This window comes from Pygoscelis adeliae, unplaced genomic scaffold, assembly GCF_000699105.1.
Source record: "Pygoscelis adeliae isolate BGI_AS28 unplaced genomic scaffold, ASM69910v1 Scaffold148, whole genome shotgun sequence".
Taxonomy (NCBI): Eukaryota; Metazoa; Chordata; class Aves; order Sphenisciformes; family Spheniscidae; genus Pygoscelis; species Pygoscelis adeliae.
The window spans coordinates 2,019,727-2,039,015 of record NW_008825258.1 but is presented as its reverse complement, the minus strand read 5'-3'; the positions used below and the strand labels follow the sequence as shown (position 1 = coordinate 2,039,015).

Sequence of the window (19,289 nt, the reverse complement as noted above, 5' to 3'; positions counted from 1 at the left end):
CAAGCGGAGTGCCAACACCCCCATGCACGGGCAGCCACTGCTCTGCACATCATCGCACAGGCAGCTCCCCGCACCGGCGTGGTACGTCCCCGGGTGGCACGGGGTGGACTGCTGGGGCTGTGGGACCCTTGGCATGGTCCCAGGGGAAACTATGCTCTCCTGGGCATGGGGGGATGTCAGCGAATGTTGGCGTGCCTGGATTTCAAACAGACTCCACTGCGTGTGATGATTTACTGTGCTGTGCCTGAGCGGTGGCTGACCCACCAAGGTCCCCTTTTTGGGGACATCCGTGTTCAGGCACTCTGCTGCATACAGGCCAGCACGTACTGCCCTCGCATGGCTCTTTGCAAAAGCCTTGCAGCTGGTTTTGCAGCTTGTCTGGTTTTGTGAAAGCCAGGCAGCATTGCCCAGCTGGATGTACTGGAGCTGTTATGGCAGAGCAAGTCAGCACCCATCAGCTGAGCCACGCCAGGACACTGCATGCTCCTTTGTAGTCCATCCCAGCGGTACAGTCATCCCAAACAGCCCTGTTTGGTGGGTGCTTTCAGTAGGGGTGTTGTACTTGGGGCGAGTACAACCGAATCCTGCTTCCCAACAGCAATTCTTGGCATAAGAAACATGATATTTCCCCTCCGCCTCCTTTAATTCCTTGATCAAAGAGATCCTTCATCAATGGCTTAAATTCACAGGTTGTTTGCAAACCTTTCCTTCTAGAAGAAGGTGTAAGACTTTACCCACAAAGGTGCTGGCGTGGGTTTTGTCTTTGGTCACCCCTGGGACCTCCAGGAGAAGCTGCAGTCCTGCCTTTATTTAGCGGGACAGGGAGGTTTGTAAACTGTCAAAGTTAAACTGGGAACAAACCCCAAACCTAGGAAGACTGCAGAACACAAAGGCATTTGTAAACTAATGTAATTACTTTCCTCAGTGCCTTTGAATAAAGCTGGCTCCACTTTAAAGGCTTTTTCCTACCCTTGTTTTACATTACGTTCTTTCCTTTCTCCTGGTTTCTTTCTTTTTTAATTTCTATCTTCTCCCCCGTGCCCTCCCCTTTTAGCTCCAAGCAGCTGTTAATTTCCAAAATGTGTATCAGTTTTCATAGGCAAAACTTGGCATTTGGACATTTTCCTTTTGAAGGTGAGAATAACACCCTGGGAAGATGGATATCTGCTGCGCCGGGTTCTTGCAGCCTGTCCGAGCGCCTGGCAGACCTCCACAGGGCAGGACGGGGCTTGCCCGGCCGGCCGGCCAGCATGCCACAGCACCCAGCACTGCAGCTGGCCTGGCTTCCAGCGCATTGGCCAGCCCATCCCCATGGCATCGGGGCCCCTGACGTTGTCTGAAGCCTTATTTTAACTCAGCCTGATGTTTTCCACATTCCTCTGGGGTTTCTCCCATCCAGATGCGAGCAGAGGTCAGAGTGAAGAGGGGAAAGTGGGGAAACTGAGGACGAAACCTAGCCCGGCCCCACATGTGGATCGTGTGTGTTAATGATGCTTGTTAGGATAATCACGGGCAGAGCAGATCTGTTGCAAGGGGAAATAGCAGGATGTGGAGCTGCTGTGTTGTACAGCAGAAGTATTTAATAATAACACAGTTAAAGATAGCACATGATTTAAAAGGGATATGTTATCCGTCCTGGGTCGTTGCCCCGCACTGTTTTCCTTATCTGCATGCAGCTCACATTGCAGAGCCTGTAAGGTCAGTGAGGAGCCGTCCGCCAGTGCTTGGGGGGTCTGGATCAGGCCCTTTGGCCACAGTGGCCCTCCAAAGCTCACTAGCTACAAAGGCTTGTGCGTGCTCCGAACCGGAGCTGGACAGAGGAGAAGTTATTTTCACAGAAAACAGTGACCTTTTGTACAAAAGCAAAATGCAGACTGAGCAGTTTTAGTTTTCCGGTGAGTTAACATTTTCTGCAGGCCTTTTCCCTGAAAAGCCAAATTTATCTGAAAATCCCCCTTTCCTTCTTTATTTTCCCTTATTGAGCATCCTGACTGGGCTGTGCCAGCCCAACACTCACTCGTGGGGTGGGAAATGCTGTTGGCGGCCGGCTGAGCACAGAGGCAGCAGATGCTGACAGCCTATGACCCCGTCCCTTCTGGGCTCGGCTCTGCTGTCCGGGAAGCTGGGTGCATCCCACGGGGAATCAGTGATGGATGAGACAGTGTATTTGCACAAGCCTGGATTAACGTCAGCCCGGGCAAGGGGCGTCCTTCTGCTCTTCACCTGCACTCTGCCTGGACCTCTCAGGATAGGACTGATGCCCCAGGTGAAAGGATCTTTGCGTACCCCTGGTTCAGGTTTGTCCCCAGGAAGGATGGTGGGTGTAAAGGCAACAGTGGAGGAAGCCATCGACAGCTGTAAGGAAAGGGTTTTCTCCCCACGAGATGTCCCGTGGGTGCTGGGCAAGGACTGGCAGCTGTCCCTGATCCATCCCCTCCATGAGCACCCCTGCAGAAGATCCCCTTGGCTGATGCAGATCCAGAGCAAACCCTTTTGGGTTATTTCAGGCAACAGAACACAGGTTGGAGCCTGTTATGTTTATTTTGTTTTGCTTTTCAAACCAAATTGCCCATCCCAGCTGAGCTATGTTGCTGGTGTGATGGGAGTCAGTTCCCGTGGACCTGCTGAGACTAAATGGAAAACTTCCCAGTGGAAGCAGGAGCAGAGCTGGGCATGTACGTCCCGCCGCGTCGAGCTCTGGGAAGGCAGCACCCGGGCTGCCAAAGAAAAAACTCGCATCCTTGCTTTTTGCCCAGGGTGAGCGTCTTACAGCGCATTGCTTTAGAGACTGGGGCAGCCTGATGGAATTCGGCAGCTCTTAAAAAAAAAAAAAAAAGTCATTTCTAGTCTCCACCAACTTCAAGAAATCAGTGCAAAAAAACTTCGTTGCAAGAAAAAAAACCCAAACCAACCAACCTGAGCACAGGGGAAAGCGAGCAGTCCATCCGCATGTGGGGAATTTGGCTGAGAGAAGTCAGCAGGCATCTGTGCTGGCCCCGAAGGTGCATCATGGCAGCGCGGTAGCCTGGCAGCCCGGTAAAAGGCAGGGCAGCCGGGGCATTACCGGGAGATTTTCAACTGCAAGCTCTGCTACAGACTAGCTGCATGAACTCAGGGAGCTCGTTTAACGTCGTTATGCTGCAAATAGTCCTTTCCAGTGCGTGTATTTGCTGCCTCGTATAGCATGTCATAAGAATTTAAGTGGTTTTAATGTGCTTTGATGTCCCTGGATGAAGGATGCTCTATAAATGCAAAGTAAGTATTCTAATGTACATAGTTTGTTTTCTTTCTAACCTAACAAAATCCTTAGCAGCCTTTCTTTCTTTGACAGTTTCCATAGCTGGTGGGTCTGTTTCTGCTGTGACTTAGCAAAACAAATTTAGGGTTTCGCAGTGGCATATGCTCAGCATGTTCCTCAGCTTTGTGACCGAGCAGTTCCCTTGTCATCAGCACTGCAGAGTTACGGGTGGAAATCTGCTAAAAATCTCCTTTTCCACAAAACCTGATGATGGGAAAGGTGGATGTTGGGGTCGGTTTGAGGAGGAACCATAAATTGAGAAAAGCGATTGCAAGCACTGGAGCAGCACTGCTCACAGGTAGCTCTGAATGAGACCAGGGAGCAAGCTGAATGCAGAGTAATTCTTCCTGAATAATGCCAGTTTTGGATATTTATTCTGGAATAAAAAGTGATTTCCTCCTGTTAAAGGTAACTCCTCATATGAAGCACCCCCAGCAGCCTGCAAGCCCGTGGGCGAGCTCCCCTGCCAGCCGGCCCCATTACCTGCCACTGAGTCCCCATCCCTCCCGGTGGCCCATGGTAGCTTGTCATCCTGCAGATGCTGTGGGGTTGTGCAGGCAGAGAGGGCTTCTCTGGGGAAAGCCAGCCCAGGTGGTGCTTGCTAGGCCAAAGCCCAAAACGTACAGCGAGGGAAAAAGCTGATCAGAAGCCACTGCAAAGCAGGTGTTGTTTGGGAAAAGCCCTGCGAAAGCTGCAGGCAGTGCAGCCGCTCTGAAACAAATTGCTGCAGTGTCTGAGAGCCGAGGGAGCATCTCAGGGGGTTAATCCCAACATGGCAAAGGCAGAAAGCTGTATGCACCGGGAAAATGGTTTGCATCTCTCTAGATGAGCGCAGGTTTAAGGAAGCCATCCAGCCCCCTGCTCCTGCCCAAGCATCCAGAGGCGTCCGAGGCGGCAGAGACTCCCAATCCCAGCCGAGCAGCGAGAGCTTTCCCTTACCTTTACCTTCTCCTGCTTCTTCCCAAGCCATTCAACATCACTGCGGTCATTTCGGAGTTGATCCTCAGCCAGTGAGTCCCATCCCGGTGCCCGGCCCTTGAGTACACGTCCCAGGTGTGGCAGTCGGAGGAGAAACGCTGGGGTTCGGGGTGTGCTTCCTCTCCGGGCTGCCACCGGGCTCCTCCAGAGCCAGGGCACGCCGTGCCCCACTGCGCTGCCTTTTTAATAGCTGATTTTAATTATACGCTCTGAGACGAAAGAGAAAAACTAAGCCTTCCAACAGATTTTATCTGCTGTTTATTTCCACAAATTGCTGCAGAAAAAAGCCCAGAGGGTTTTGATGGAGGTGGAGGCTGAGATAGCCAGCAACACGGAGGCTGCCGGGGCGCAGCCTTTTTAACCTCCCCTGCTGAGGCAGGTGCCGACACATCCCCGCAGCCGGCGAAACATGCTAACACTATGGAGGCTGACCGAGCAAACGGTAACGAGCTCCGCCGCCTCGCCGGGGCTGCCACCCCTCTTTCTCGGTGGAGAAAAGGCAGTAAAACTGAAGCAGTGCCTGGCTGCATTTCCCCGCTCAAAATCATCGGGAAGACCCAGCGCCTCCTGGCTCGGGGGGTGGCTGCTGGCCAGGCATGGGGGCACGGGCTGGGCCAGGGAGCCCCACTGCAGTCCCCTCTCTTGCTCCGTAGGTGCACCAGTACTACAGCTGCCTGCCCGAGGACAAGGTCCCCTACGTCAACAGCCCAGGAGAAAAATCTCGTATAAAGCAGCTTTTGCACCAGCTGCCGCCGCACGACAATGAGGTTAGTATCCGAAAAGTGTCCTCGGACATCCGTCAGGGCTGCGGGTGGGGAGGGGATGCACCTCCTGGGGTTGTTCATGGGAAGCGTGGCTGGTCCTTTCTCAGCCCTTTCTGCTTTTCGGGGGGATTTACTTGAAGTTTGGTCATGTTGCTGTTTAAGTGCCATATTTGCTCCCTGCTTGGATTGTGTTGGAGGTGGGGGGAGAGTTGTTTGTTTCTAAAGTTAAAATTTTTAAAATCATCCTTCTTCAGTTCTCTGAAATAAGAGCTCTTTCTCAGGCCTCGGAGGCCAAAGCCACTCAAAAGTGGCTTGAAACGCTGTTGCGATGAGCTAGAGCCAGATCCGAAGTTGCAAAAGCCTTTTCCCACATGCTGCTTCCGACTCACCTTGGGAGTGGGGGTGCGTGTGCCGAGGAGGGGTTTCACTCGGGCTGAGCCTCGCGAGCTGGGAGAGCCTGGCGAGCCGGAGGTTGAGTCGAGACCAGTCAGAGCAAATAAACCTTCTTACATCTCGCACGAAAGATGTGAAGGAGCAAAAAGGGTCTGGTCTTTGACGTCCTGTTCTCACCAGTGAGAACATTGGCTTCTGGTAGCCCGCAAAATTTCCTTATGTAAACAAAAAAATTATTTTCATGCTGCTTTCTGAAGAAGCCGCTCTGGAAAATACATGCAGGTAACTTGTTCGATCTAGGTCAGATTTTAACAAGTTTGCCTGTGCATGGCTGGGTGCCACGGGCACAGCACGGTGCTGCCAGTGCCGGGGGAGATCCAGGCACCAGGCAGGGGCTTCTTCCCGTGCACCCTCGGGCCCCAACCTGCCCGCCTGCCTTCCCTGGCAGCTGCTGAAAACCCACAGCCTCCAACAGCCGAAGAACACAGGCATAAATGCACATGAATGCTGCTGCTGCAGCCTGTGGAGGCTGGAGGCACGAGCCCGCATGTATTTTCTGCATCCAGTTTCCCCTCATGCTCAGTTTTGCTCCTTTAAAAGTTCAAGGTGTGTTGGTTGCTCATGTGAATAATCCTGCTTGGCTCCATGAGCCTGCTCTCCAAAGTAACGGAGGCTGGATTGGGTGCTGGTGCTACATGTGGCCACCTTGGCTCTTCAGTCATATTCTCCGTTGAGATGCAAGCAGCCAAGAGCTAAGCCTGCAGGATAGAAATAGCCAGGAAAACCTGAGTTTCATAAGCTTCGGGGAAATTGCATCATTCATTGTTTATATCCTTTTATTTTACTTATTTCCTTATTACCTTCCAACGCAGAGGTTTTGCATAAGTGCACACTTGACCCTACGCTGGAAGAATAGTTGGAGTTCCCAAATAACTGGAACTCCCTCATTTACACAGGGAAAACTGGCTGCACTCTAGAAATGCCAATAAAACATTTTGAAGCTGCTGCAAGACCTCTGGCATAAGGAGAAAGCAGGAAAACCATTAATCTGATTGCTGGTCTGGGTGAGACTCCGAGGACCCAACTTTTAAGACTTTCCTAGAAACGTAGCGCTTGGAGAGCAACCTTCCTCCTGCCCTTTCTTCTCATCTCTACCTCTTGAAATTTTGGCTGAACCCTGGGCTGACTGAAGCCCAGACAGCAGTGTTTCTCCAGCCTCCCCTAAGCCACGGACGGAGTCTGTTTGTGTAACCCCCTTGCAGAGGTTTGCAGAGCCCATGGGACTGCGGCTCGCTGGCCGGGGAGCCAGGAGCACCCGTGACACCGAGCATCGCTTGTATTTTTTAGGTCCGCTATTGCAATTCTTTGGATGAGGAGGAGAAGAGGGAGCTCAAACTCTTCAGCAATCAAAGGAAGAGGGAAAATTTAGGGAGAGGCAATGTCCGGCCGTTCCCCGTAACCATGACGGGAGCCATCTGTGAGCAGGTGGGTAGCGGCTGAGAAACTGGGGCAAGCGAGGAGGCTTTTTAATCACCAAAGTGAAGCGAAGCTCACAGGAGCAGCATCTCCCCTACCAGCTTCGAGCACTGGGGTCCGTTGGGGCACATGCCAAGAGCACCCTGCAATATTTGATGTCGAGCAGTCACATCAGCTCCTGGCCTTGTGCGGGGGGGGAGTTATTGATATTCTGGCCATAAAATGGGGATGGAAAGAGATTAAGGGACACCAGAAAAGGAGCTGTGAATTAGCACCTTCTTCTGCCGCAGTTGCAGAAGCAGCTGGGTGGCGATGGGCGGCAGCGGGCTCACCCGCGCCCTGTTAAACACCGGCTTTTCTGACAGTGCGGCGGCCAGATCAACGGAGGGGACATGGCCGTCTTCGCCTCGCGAGCGGGGCATGGCGTTTGCTGGCACCCTCCCTGCTTCATCTGCAGCGTCTGCAACGAGCTGCTGGTCGACCTGATCTACTTCTACCAAGATGGGAAGATCTACTGCGGCAGGCACCACGCTGAGTGCCTCAAGCCCCGCTGCGCAGCGTGCGATGAGGTAAGAGCCAGCTCGCCCCGGCTTCTGCCACAGATGCTGCCCGCTGGGATGGCAGGAGAGGGTTCCCCTTGCCTACTGGAGGGTATTTCCCCTCCATCCACCCTGAAGGTGGTGGGTGCGTTAGCATAGAGAGGAGCATCTGCACGGAGGCATGCACACAAAATACGATGGTTTGGCTTTGCAGAGGGTTCATGCAAGCTTTTCCTGGGGTTTCAGGTGAGCACCTCAGGGATTTTTAGCTGCAGTCTTCCTAGGGCTGTTCTGAGAGGGATCCTCATCTACACACAAGGCTTTCCATGAGCGTTTCCAGTAACAGCACACCCCCTGTGCTGTGTGATTTTAGCCCAGCTGTGTGTGGTGGTCTTCCCTTCTCCTCTGGTCCCACAGAAGAAGCCTCTGGTAGGACGCGTGCTGTGTTTCCTACAAGACAATAGTGTTTGAGCTGAAATAGGCTTTAAGAGAGGAGATTAACGGACTATAGGAAGCTGAACAAATGGAATACAAAACGAATATAGAAAACCGTACAGAGTCGCATCTGAGCGTTTCTCAAGTGTCAATCTCTGTTTAAAAGGCTGGTGAAGGAAATTGTTCTGGCTTTTAAAGTTATGAAAACCGTAGTGTGGAAAACCATATGTACTATAAAATACCATGTCCCATCTATGCAAGCGTGTAATGGTAAGTATCCAAGGCTATATGCGCTTCAAATATAAAGAACATTGACGTATGTATCCAATTAAATTTGTAACCTTACCAGTAAAAAACCAACTCCTAACCATTTGACTGGCCCTATCTCCTTGTGGCTTAGGCTGGGTAATTTTTTTTTGTGTACTTTTTATCCTTGCAAATTCTTGTACAAGTCTTTCATTCAGCTCCCTCTTTAACATGCACTTCTTCCCCTGAAACATCCAGCACTAATTGCGAGAAAGGGGAACTCACGGGTAAGAGGAACTAAAGGGGAAAAGCTTTCGGTGTGACCTGTGCCGGGGCAGGGAGCCAGGGAGCAGAACTGGGCCACCGCTTGCTCCCCTGGCTTGGCTTTGGGAGCAGAGATGGTGTGGGGATGGGAAGCAGAGACAGCAAGAAAGCATCTGCTGAAAACATTTTACATGGCTGCTTCACCAGCCCACCCTTAACAGCCCTCCATGCCTCAGTTTCCCCACTGGTATAATTACTGCGATCATCTTTATAAGCACACAGGCCGGGGTAGAGACAATGGTGAGGAGCCAGAGCAGCTCCAGAGAGCTGCCACTTCTTGTGTTTTTGCTCATCCTTTGTACTTGGGTCCCTGTTTCAGAGATGGGTAAATGTGTTCTAGTAAGTGACTGCTCTGTTCTTCAAAAGTCCACCAGATCGATAGGTTGTATATAAGCGTGTTTATTACCCTGATCGACCCCTCCTGCTGATGGATGTGCTTACGAGCACGTTACTGCGAGCTCCGCCTTAACGCTTTGTAGTCCGTGCACTAATGCAGTCCTGAGGTATTTGCATTTTAATGGATTTCCTTAGTGATGGGTGCCCCTGCCACAAGCCAAACCACGGGAGTTTCCTGTGCAGGACGGGAGGGTTAGCCGTGAAATGTGGAGGTTGTACGAGCAAAGGGGCACAGCTGCTGTGCACGGGCAGGAGACGCGAAGGTTGGTGCCCACGTCCCAGGTCTCCTCTCTGACCGACTCTGCTCCACGTTTCTGTTTCCCCCCACCAGATCATTTTTGCTGACGAATGCACCGAGGCCGAAGGGCGGCACTGGCACATGAAGCACTTCTGCTGCTTTGAATGCGAGACCGTGCTGGGGGGGCAGAGGTACATCATGAAGGATGGCAGGCCCTACTGCTGCAGCTGCTTCGAGTCCCTCTACGCCGAGTACTGCGACACCTGCGCCCAGCACATCGGTATGTGCCACCGTCCCTCAGCCCTGGGGCGAGCGCGGTGCGGGAGGGGCGCGGGGCAGACCTCTGCTTGGAAGGTTGTTTCTGGCAACCAGAGCTGTTGCACTGAGTCTTTGACAACAACCTGGGGCCGCAGGCAGGACTGCCTGCGGCTGGGGTCTGCACCAGCCCTGCGGCATCCAAAGAGGCTCGTGCCCCTCTCGCATCTCGCCAAGGAGCTAGCGCCGTAATTTGTTTGGTTAAACCACTGCTTATCCCTTTTTGTGGTCAGAGAGGGGAGGACTATCAGAGAGCAACCTCAGGAGCTGTCGCAACTAGTGAAAGCTTTCTCTGGCCTAATATAATGCACGCTTTTTTTCCTTTAAATCTCATTTTCCTGTAAACAGCCTGGCTCTTCGACTCTCAGATTTTTCCCAGCCAAGCTTGCCAAAAGATTGCATGAGTTAATGAGCTACTGACAGGAAAGATGCTTGTTCATTAGGTGTCATTATTGTTTCTGTTTGCCTTTTTTAATCAACCTGCAGATAGATGTTCTCAGAAAGAAATAACACATCAAAGTCAATCTGTGTTTCTAGAACAGTGATTGAAAATGTACTTTATTCTGGGGGCTACCTGTCCCCCCAGCACTCGGGGGTTGGTAAACCGGGCAGACTGGGAAGCCACCTCGCTGTTCTCCCCGATCCTGTTTGTCACTTGGCTGAGCATTTGCTCGCGGGTGGGCGGGCATCCCTTTCTTTGTCCGTGGAGGTGAGCTCACATGTTCAAATAATTCACAGGCTGCAGGGAAAGAAAAAAAACCAACCGTTTTGCTCTTGTGCAGCGACCAGATGGCACAGGGAGGAAGACTCAGGGCTTCAGTGAAGCACTTGGAGGATGTGTTTGCTGTGACCTGCAGCACATCCTTCCCAAAAGCTCAGCTGTGGAGCGGTGAAGCAGCTGTTAACGCTTCTCTCATGCTCCCTTCTCTCGTGCTTCCCCCATCTGCTGTCCTCCCCTCCGTCCAGCCGGCTGGAGCCTACTGACTGTCAGGTTTTCGGGGCAAAATGCCTGTTTTGGTGCATATCTGCATGTTTCTAGCAAAGGAGGGACTGCAGCCATTTTGCTGCAAGTTGCTCACAGTAGTCACTGAGCGTTGTACTTAAGAGCCACATAAATTAGAGATAAGCGCCTGCTTAAGACTTGTAAGGCTTGGGTTGGGTAGCCGAGGGTCGGAGTAAGGAGGCTGTGCTCCTTCCTTTGTGAGATGGCTTTGGGGCATTGGAAAAGGAGTTGATAAAATCTCACCCACAGTCTTGTCTCTCTTGTCCACAAGCGTAGCACTCCAATCTATATATAAAAACATTTCACTCATTATAAGGGAAGAAAAAAACCCAAAAACAATTACACCAAAGCAAATTTAGCTTGGAATAAAACGCACCATTAACGCAGTGTTCATTTATAAATTATCCGGTGGCATTCGGCCCTCCCAGCGGCGGGGCCACGGCAGGTGTGCAAGCACGTGCTGTGCACACGTGCAGCATAGCACCCCGCTGTGCCGGCCAGCCCACGCCGTGCGCAGCAGTTTCTCAGGTAACGGGGGCTTTTGCCATGAATGGCAGCTTAAACAGGCAAATAAATGTTATAATTGAAACCTTGGGAGCTTTGCTCACGGCTCTGACCGAGACCGATGCGCATGCAGCAGTCATGTGCTCCCGCGGCTCTGGCCGGTGCCTGCGAGCAGCCCCGGGGTTTCACTGGCGGGGGACAGGCTCTCTGCATCAATTCCTTTACTTAACCCGAGGGGCAACACAGGGAATGTGGCTGGGTGCAAGGCAAGGGGGTGCACTCAGATCCCTGGGGCCGGCTCTTTCTGCTCCCTTTTTGAGAAGGGACCCCAGTAGCCAAAATAAAGTTAGGATGGGGCCGCAGTAGCAGCAAGGGACAGGGATGCGATCTGCTGTCCAAGGCAGCACAAATTCCTCATTATGGTTCGGTTGGAGGCTTTTTGTTTTTTTCAAATAGGCAGTGTATTACTGCTTTGACTTCAAGGACTTTATGGAGAACTTCTTGCATTCCTTTGCTTTATGATCGGAAATATCCCTATTTAATACGAAATAGCTTGAGGCTTGGTTCTGCTGCCTTTCCCAACATTGAGCAACTCCCAAGCAAAGGCCTGCAGCCTGCAAGGAATTAGAAATGGGCTTAACTTCACGCGCCGGAGGAACCTTGCTGAAGGGCTTTCAAGAGTGAGCCCGGGTGTGTGTCGCTCGTAGGGGATGCGCTTTTTAAGTGCAGTGCGAAGTGATGTACGTGGGCTAACTCTGACGCTGTGCATCTTCCCTCTCAAGGTATCGACCAGGGCCAGATGACGTACGACGGCCAGCACTGGCATGCCACCGAGACCTGCTTCTGCTGCGCGCAGTGCAAGAAGTCCCTGCTGGGACGGCCCTTCCTGCCCAAGCAGGGGCAGATCTTCTGCTCCAGGGCCTGCAGTGTTGGCGATGACCCCAACGGCTCCGACTCCTCCGATTCGGCTTTCCAGAGCGCGCGAGCCAAGGAGTCCCGCCGCAGCGCCAAGATCGGCAAGAACAAGGGGAAAGGCGAGGAGGGGGCGCGCAGTCCATGCAACCAGCTGCAGGTCACCTCCAACCGCCTCTCCACCGACGTGGACCCGCTGTCCCTGCAGATGGATTTGCTGAGCCTGGCCAGCCAGACGCCAAGCCTCAACAGGGAGCACTTGTGGAGGAGCCGGGATGAGCTCTATCACTATGGGAGCAAAATGGAGCAAAGTCAGTCCCAAAGCCCTTTGCAGCTTCTCAGCCAGTGCAACATAAGGACCTCCTATAACACCGGCCAGGTCCCGGGCTCGCAGCCGGATTTATGGGGGAAACATTTCAGCAACCCAAAGAGGAGCTCCTCGCTGGCGATGAAGAGCCATGGCGGCAGCTTCATCCAGGACTGCAGAGAGGACTACTACTCGGGGAGGCTTCGCTCGCAGGAGAGCTACAGCGACATGTCCAACCAGAGCTTCCCCGAGACCAGAGGAAGTCTCAAAGTCCCCAAGTACGAAGAGGAGGAGGAAGGCGGGATGCCGACGCCGCAGTGCCGCACCCGGCACCCCATCAATGCCCTCAAGTTCACAGAGGACCTGACGCCCACCGAGCAGACTCCCCGCGGCTCCATGGAGTCCCTCGCGCTCTCCAATGCAACAGGTACGTCACCCCCGCTCCTGTCACCCTGCAGCCACCCTGGGACCTCCTGCGTGCGATGGGCTCCCGTGTGCCTCCGGGCCAGTGCCACAGCAGGTGTCTTCCCATTACGGGGGTGACTGGCAGCTTGGGGACCGCCGCTCAGTGCCACAGGCTTGCCTGCCCAGCTCCTGTGTGCCTGGCAGCCCCCTCTCGCTTTGCTTGCTTCTTTACCAGATGCAGGGCTTTGTAGATGGCTGGCCTTTCTGTGTAGCTCAAAACAAATGTTTTCAAGCTCTTTAATCCTCCCTTTTGTGAAGAGGGGGGAAAAATCAAGGCCAGCTGCTAACGCAGAGGCAGATTGCAGCCTTCAGCACTTGAAGGACTGCTGTCAGCTGCCCTTGGGGCTAAAATATTTTTAAATGCTTTGAAATAGGCCCAGTTGACCCCTTTTGCATGTTACACAGTCCTCGAGCATGTGACTAGTTAAAAGAAATTCCTTCCCCTCTATGCACGGCTCTTTTCCTCCTCTTCCCCAATCCCCTGGTAGAAACTGCAGGGAAAAGCCAGGCGAGATGCTTGTCCCGTCAGGCTGAGCCCATTTCTCGTGAGTGCATCCCAGGGTAGTATTTCTCAGCCCTCTCACCCCAAACGTGTTTGGGTTTCATTTTGCGGCTGCGGGGACGGGTGCGCGTGCACGAACGTGTCTGCGGCAGGGCTCTGGTCCGCAGCCTGGCGCTGGGGAGGCTCAGACCCCTGCGCACACCATCCTTCTGCAGCCTGCTGTAGTTTGCATTATCGGACGGCTGCACTCGTCTGGCACAGCTATCGCTTGCTTCTGAGTCCCTCAGCAGAAAACTTCTCGGAAAAGAAAATACTGAGCTTGATTTGCTCGCCAGAGATACTGCCTCGCTTTTTCTTCACCACTCCCCGGCTTTTTTCCATTCCAGCCAAGCATTGCTTGGATTTGGGCACGTCCTGCACCTGCCCCCTGCAAAATGGAGTCCGTCTGTCTTGCTGTCACCGGCAGCGAGCAGCCTGCGGGGTGTTTGGTACCCGGTCCCGAGGGCCCTCCCGCGGGATGCTGGCACTGGGTGTTGGGGATGCGCCGGCGAGCATCGCCAGGCCCTGGAGAGCTGGGAGCTGCTGAAGTCGAGCTCTGTGCCTCTGCCCCGCCTGGACGGACAGGTTTGCTCTGCTACGCCCGTGCCTCCTCACCCCGCTCCTGGGTTCCGGCGTGTTTGTTTAGGGAAGTTGCCAGCCCCGTGACAAGATGTGAAATGATCTCTGTGTTCAGCCAGGACCTCCCTGGTAAAGCAGGGAGGGAGAGGAGAAGCTAATAAGCTGGAGAGGGTTTTGCTCAAACAGCCTCAGATATACACAGAGGAAAAATAGATGTGAAATGGTGAGGGAGTTGGGAATTGCTCTTCGAAACAAGGTTCTCTGAAGCAAAGCCCCGTGTTTCCAAAGCCGCTTGTGTTCCTGAAAACTTCTATTGTGTAAAACCCCGTCAGTACCAAGAGTCTTGAGCAACATCGAGTTCAGATGAGCAATCCCTGAATACTGAAGCGGTTGTTGCATGCTTTGGAGCTGAAGTGTAACAAGTTATTGGGGATACAGGTCAAGAGACTAGAAATGTGGCAAGTCCTTCATATTAGAGTGAAAATCACTCTGTCTTTCATTTTAGAAACCCCTTTTTAAAATGCTGGGAGGGAGATCTTCCAAAGGCATCCGTCCTCCATACATAGCCAAAGTATTAATTTCTTTACAGGCAGCGCCTGCCTTAACGACTCATTTCTTTCCTGCTTTCTGGAGGAGATGCTCAGCATGATGGGGCTTGCAACGAATTTAAGCCGTTGCTCTGCAGGGTGAGGTGATAACATTTTTATTAATGTGTAAGATTCTAATAGTTTTCCTTGCTCTGGGACCTGGCTTGCCTCGAGCTGGGGGGCACTGTGGCAGTAACAGGCAGCTCCCCCAGGGCCGTGTGTGCAATTATGGAGGACACATTTATCATCCCATTTAATTGGCAGCGTTTTGAGGACAGGGAGATTCGGTGACCTGGCTGAGGGCTGCAGGAGGGCAGGTTGCCCAGCAAACACCCCCCTGAAGCTCCCCCCCAACACAGCCCAGGGGTCCAGCTCGCCCCGTGCCCTCCACCCTGCACACCCCAGCTCTCCTTTGGAAGAAACTCCCGAGCATCCAGATACGAGGTCCCTTTGAGCTACTGATGCTGCACAGTTGCTCCACCTTATAAAGTGAAATAATTCACGCCGCATCCATCTAACATTTTACGGCATCGCTGAAAACGTTATTTTTTTATAGGAAGCTGAAGGGCAAACAGTCCCTGACCTGCAGAGCACACGTTAAAAGCTGGTCCCTCCCTGGCAGCAGATTTCACTGTGATGTTTCTATTATGACTTAAGTACTAATTAGCCGGAGATGTCAGTGAAAGCAGATAATACATAGGGTGTGCAGCAGTAGTCCCTGTCTTCGGGCCAGAAGGCTGCCTCCTGTGAACAGATGCTGTCCCCAGAATATTTGTAATGCATTCGGTGCCAGAAGGAGGGTCACCCATTGAGGGGGTCAAGATCTACGTCACCCTAAGTCTTCTGCAAGACCCCAGGTTTTCACCTTACCAACCAGGCTCTACTTAATCACTTCAAAGCCAGTTCCTCATGGGTTGGTTAAGAGATGTGACACTGTGTTAATCTTGGACACTCACCCTTAAAGTGCTCAACTGTGCTCCATCGTCGCACCCTGGGCAGTAGTGCACCAGCAGACACCGGAGTGTCAGAGGTAGCCGTGGCCCTCTTTGTGCTTTGTTTCAGGGTTTCAATTAGATGGGAGCGTCTCTGCCGTCCTCTGGTTTGTGCTTGTGTAATTGCCACAAATGCTGATGTGATTTAACCACATCCACTGGCAAAGGGCAGAGTTACCGGCTGGTGGAGGGCATCTCTCCTTTCCTCCCGCGTTTCTGTTTGAAGTCCCTTCTCTGCCATCAGCCAAAGGCTATGACAGACTCTGATCCGCTATGTCTTCTTCTTGAAGGCTGGGTCCTCCTCCTCCGCCAACGTGGCCAAAGAGAGGCAAAGAGCAAAAAATATTTCCCAGCACGTTTTCCAAGAGAGAGCTCATTTTTGCTGGATTTTACATTATCTTTTATATTTGATTTGCTTTGGCTGCTTTTGCTTTCTTTTTGTTTTTAATGGCATTAGCAACAATACAAAACAGTGGATGCTGTAGCAATGTTTACCCTGTAACTCCCTTCATTAAGCAATCAGGACAATGCTAAGATGGAGTTTATCCAGGAAGCTTTTCTCAGGAGGAGGAGTCTGATCCTACCAGAAGTTAATCACTTCCCAGAAGATACTCGGTCCATCGCAGCCCTGCTCCCAGTGCTTGTGCTCTGCCTTGCTCTGCTTGTGCTTGTGTTTACCTCTAAAAAGGTTTTGCAGGCCCTGTATGTGCCTAGCAGCTGAATTAGAAATCAAGAGCTGATCTCTGCTGATTCCAAGCAGTCATTTCCACAGAATGCCAGCTGGTCAAATAGCCCACTTAAGGAAGTACCTGCGGGCTAAATGTTATTCTCTGGGAACGGTCTCTTTGTGTGCAGCTTGCAGAGAGCAGGAGTGCTTTGGAGGTAGAAGTCGCGTTGAACGGTGGCACTGTTGTATGCAAAAGGAGAAATAGATTTTAAGTATTCCTTGAGAAAATGAGCTTGGGTGAGGGTAACAGCCTCATCTGTCACAGGCATAAATCCAGGAAGAAAAGATATTAAACTGGTGCCGTTACAGGGTGGAATGTGATTTCACGTGTATGGTGCACGTTCTGCTGTCATCTGTGTTACGAGATGCCCGAAGGCCCTACATAGCTTGTTTTTCCAGGACCAAACAACTGTGATATACTCAGAAAGCAAAGAGGGAAAGTGTATGAATATGCACGTGGGTCAGCGCTGATCCCTGCACGTCTGAGTTGCAGAGTGACCTGATGGCATCATCAGTCCCCTCTTCTTCCTCTGACTGAGGAGGGGCTGAAAGCTGGGGTGGGGGAAGAAAAAACCCTGTTTCTCAGGGCTGGGGTATATTTTCCAAGAAGCATTCAATGGCCCAGGCTCTCCTGCACCAAGGGCTTGGGAGCAGCTCCTGAAGACCCTCAAGGATGGTAGAGAGGGGCTCGGGGTGAGCAGGGGCTGGGGGCTGGTTCCCACCCCCGTGTCCTCAGTGGCACTGCGTCCCACGGGTGCTCCTCTCCCCCCTGGGCTGGAGAGGGCAGCTGCCCCACACACTTCAGCCGAGTTACGCAAGCCAGAAAATGACACATTGGCTGTTCTTGAGTTTTTCTAAGAAAAAGGAGGCTCCCAGCTCTCCAGCATGCTCCTACCATCCTCTTTCCCCCAGACACGGGCAGCGTAAAAACTGCTTCCGAGTCAGAAGATAGGATCCCTGGGGGGATTTCTTGCAATTTTGAGACCCAGGTATAACATTCCCCAATCTAGGCCAGGTCATTTCAAAACCCAAGATGTGAAGATAGAGGTTTTCCTTCCCAAAGGGCCAATGCCGAAACGTTATAAAATTGCCAGGAATGTTTCTTCTCCCCCTCACCCGCCTTTTGCTGCTCAGCAGTGGGAGGTTTGGCGTGCTGGGGCTGGCCACGTGCACGCCTCTACCCCTTTGGTGTCACACATGGATGTGCCACAACACGTGGGGTAACGACCAAACCAGAGGGAGAACCAAAACGGACTTCTAGAAGGAGATGTCGGGGGAAGCAATAGCACATCATCCCCCACCCGGTACGTTGGCCATCCTGCCTTGTCTGGGGAGGGCATAGGAGCTGGTGGTGCCCAAGAGGGGGATTACGGGAACATTTCTAGATTAAAATCCAACTCCTTTCCCAGGCAGCACCCATGTAGGGACTTTTTTCAGCGAGCCAGACGGAGGGACTGATCAGGTAGGAAATACTCCCTGACACCCTTGGGATGGCACGCAGGGGCACACCGTGGGAGGCTGTCAGCACTGCGACCTGCTTGGCGAGCGCTCTGCTTTCCCCCAAATTGTTTACTTTCCATGATTTCCAGTTACATAAGGGCTCTGCTTTATTTCTGCACACCCCGAGGTCGCTCAGAAGTGAGACGAGGTTGAGCTATAAACAAAGCCCTGGGCAGGCTGTTTCTCATTAAGTTCCTTTTTAGTTAAGAAACCCTGTGGTAAGGATGTGCCTGCCTGGTACTGTGAGAGAAGGCTCTGACACGGGGGGCTGGATACGAGAGATGCCGCACCATCCTCTCCCGTGCCTCTATAGCTGCACTTAAACACTGGCCATCTGAGCTGGGCGCAGGGTTTTGGTGCAGGCAGGTACCTATATGGGTATCAGGTGGTGAGGACTGCGATGCACAGATATATGAGTACACTATGATAAATGTAAAAGCAAGAAGCGAACATCAGCATAGCCCTGTTTGTGTGCAGTGTCCTAAGTCAGGGCGTTTTGCATTCCCCCACTGGGGTGAAGCAGACGATGCTATCTCTGCAGTGGGATGCTGGCTGCGGCGGGGCCTCGCCCCGTGTTAGCCAAGCTTCACAGGGAGTTTAATTTAATGGGGGCTGGGAGCTGCTTCCCCTCACAGGGGGCTTCATTCCCAGCCTCACACCCAGCGTACGTGCTCTCTGCAGCCCCTCTGCTGTCATTTGCCGAGTGGTTTAATAATTCATAATCAATGCAACTTGCAGCCCCGGTTTAGCAAAGCGCACAGTGAGATTTAAGCGCCTCCGAGTGCTTTGTTGTGGCAAGGTTGTAGAGGTGATGCTCACGAGGAATATCTTTGTGCCGTCGCTTTGCTTATTCAGTTGTTATTTCCCTTGGCAACGTTTTATGGGATAAACATGGTTCTTAATAAGGGTGGGGAAGGACTTCAGAGGGGATCGTACAGCATGTTCTTAGCAAACCTTAATGTTAACCAGAAACCTGCTTTGTGTTCCCGGCGCTGTAGCCAGCTCGAGTTTTATATCGAACGCCCGCAGATGAGCTACAGCTTTCACTTGTGTTCATCTGAAAGGCGTGCATTTCCATGGCTCCAGGATGAAATATTGAGCCTGGCAGCCCCACGCAGCGGAGAATGGCAGCAAAATAACCTGCTGTGTCCACCTGCACCATGGTGCTGGCTCCAATCTGGTCGCAGGACGGCCGACGCACCATGCTGGCGGCAGCAGGTGCCATCTCTCCTCTTCCAGTGCAAGAGCCTCTGGGACAGCCGCCGACGGATGCGCTCGGTGTCTCTTGGAGCATCATTTTGTAGAAGGAAAGTTTCATGGGGCCAGCACGTCACCCCTGGGTTTGCACCCTTGGAAAGGGCTCGATGATGTGGTAACAACCATCTTGCACCGTGGTCCAGAGCAGGGCTGCCGCTCCCCTGGACAGCCTCGGGAAACAGATTCTCAGGTTTCCTTGTTAGAAAAAAATCACCGCTGCGTGGTGGGGTCTCCCCTCGTGCGCTCTTTCTTCCAGGTTAGGGCTCACTTGGGTTATTAGCTGTGTTCCCAGATGAAACACTTCATTAAGAGGGAGCTGCAGCAGCTGTAAATAAATACTGGTAATTCAAGAAGATTGGGCCTCAATGCATGGGTTTGAAATGGCAAATGACCGCAGGAGAGGAGGGTTGGTGCCTCGGTGCCACCTTCGCCCCAGCCAGGGCAGTGCAGGACCAGAGACGCAGAGCCGCCCTGCCTGTGCCCAGGTACCTGCTGCCTTCCAGTGCCCAGGAA

General features: G+C 52.6%; 1 protein-coding gene across 1 annotated transcript in view; it reads left to right on the top strand.

The window, feature by feature from the left end:
* The window catches only part of PRICKLE2 (prickle homolog 2 (Drosophila)), a 44,923-nt gene that overhangs the window by 21,568 nt on the left and 4,066 nt on the right, over positions 1 to 19,289 (top strand). Inside the window, exons 3-7 of the mRNA XM_009329496.1 lie at positions 4,930 to 5,043; positions 6,781 to 6,918; positions 7,275 to 7,478; positions 9,181 to 9,367; positions 11,692 to 12,555. Of these exons, the coding sequence (XP_009327771.1) occupies positions 4,930 to 5,043; positions 6,781 to 6,918; positions 7,275 to 7,478; positions 9,181 to 9,367; positions 11,692 to 12,555 (1,507 nt within the window). The remainder of the gene's footprint in view (positions 1 to 4,929; positions 5,044 to 6,780; positions 6,919 to 7,274; positions 7,479 to 9,180; positions 9,368 to 11,691; positions 12,556 to 19,289) is intronic.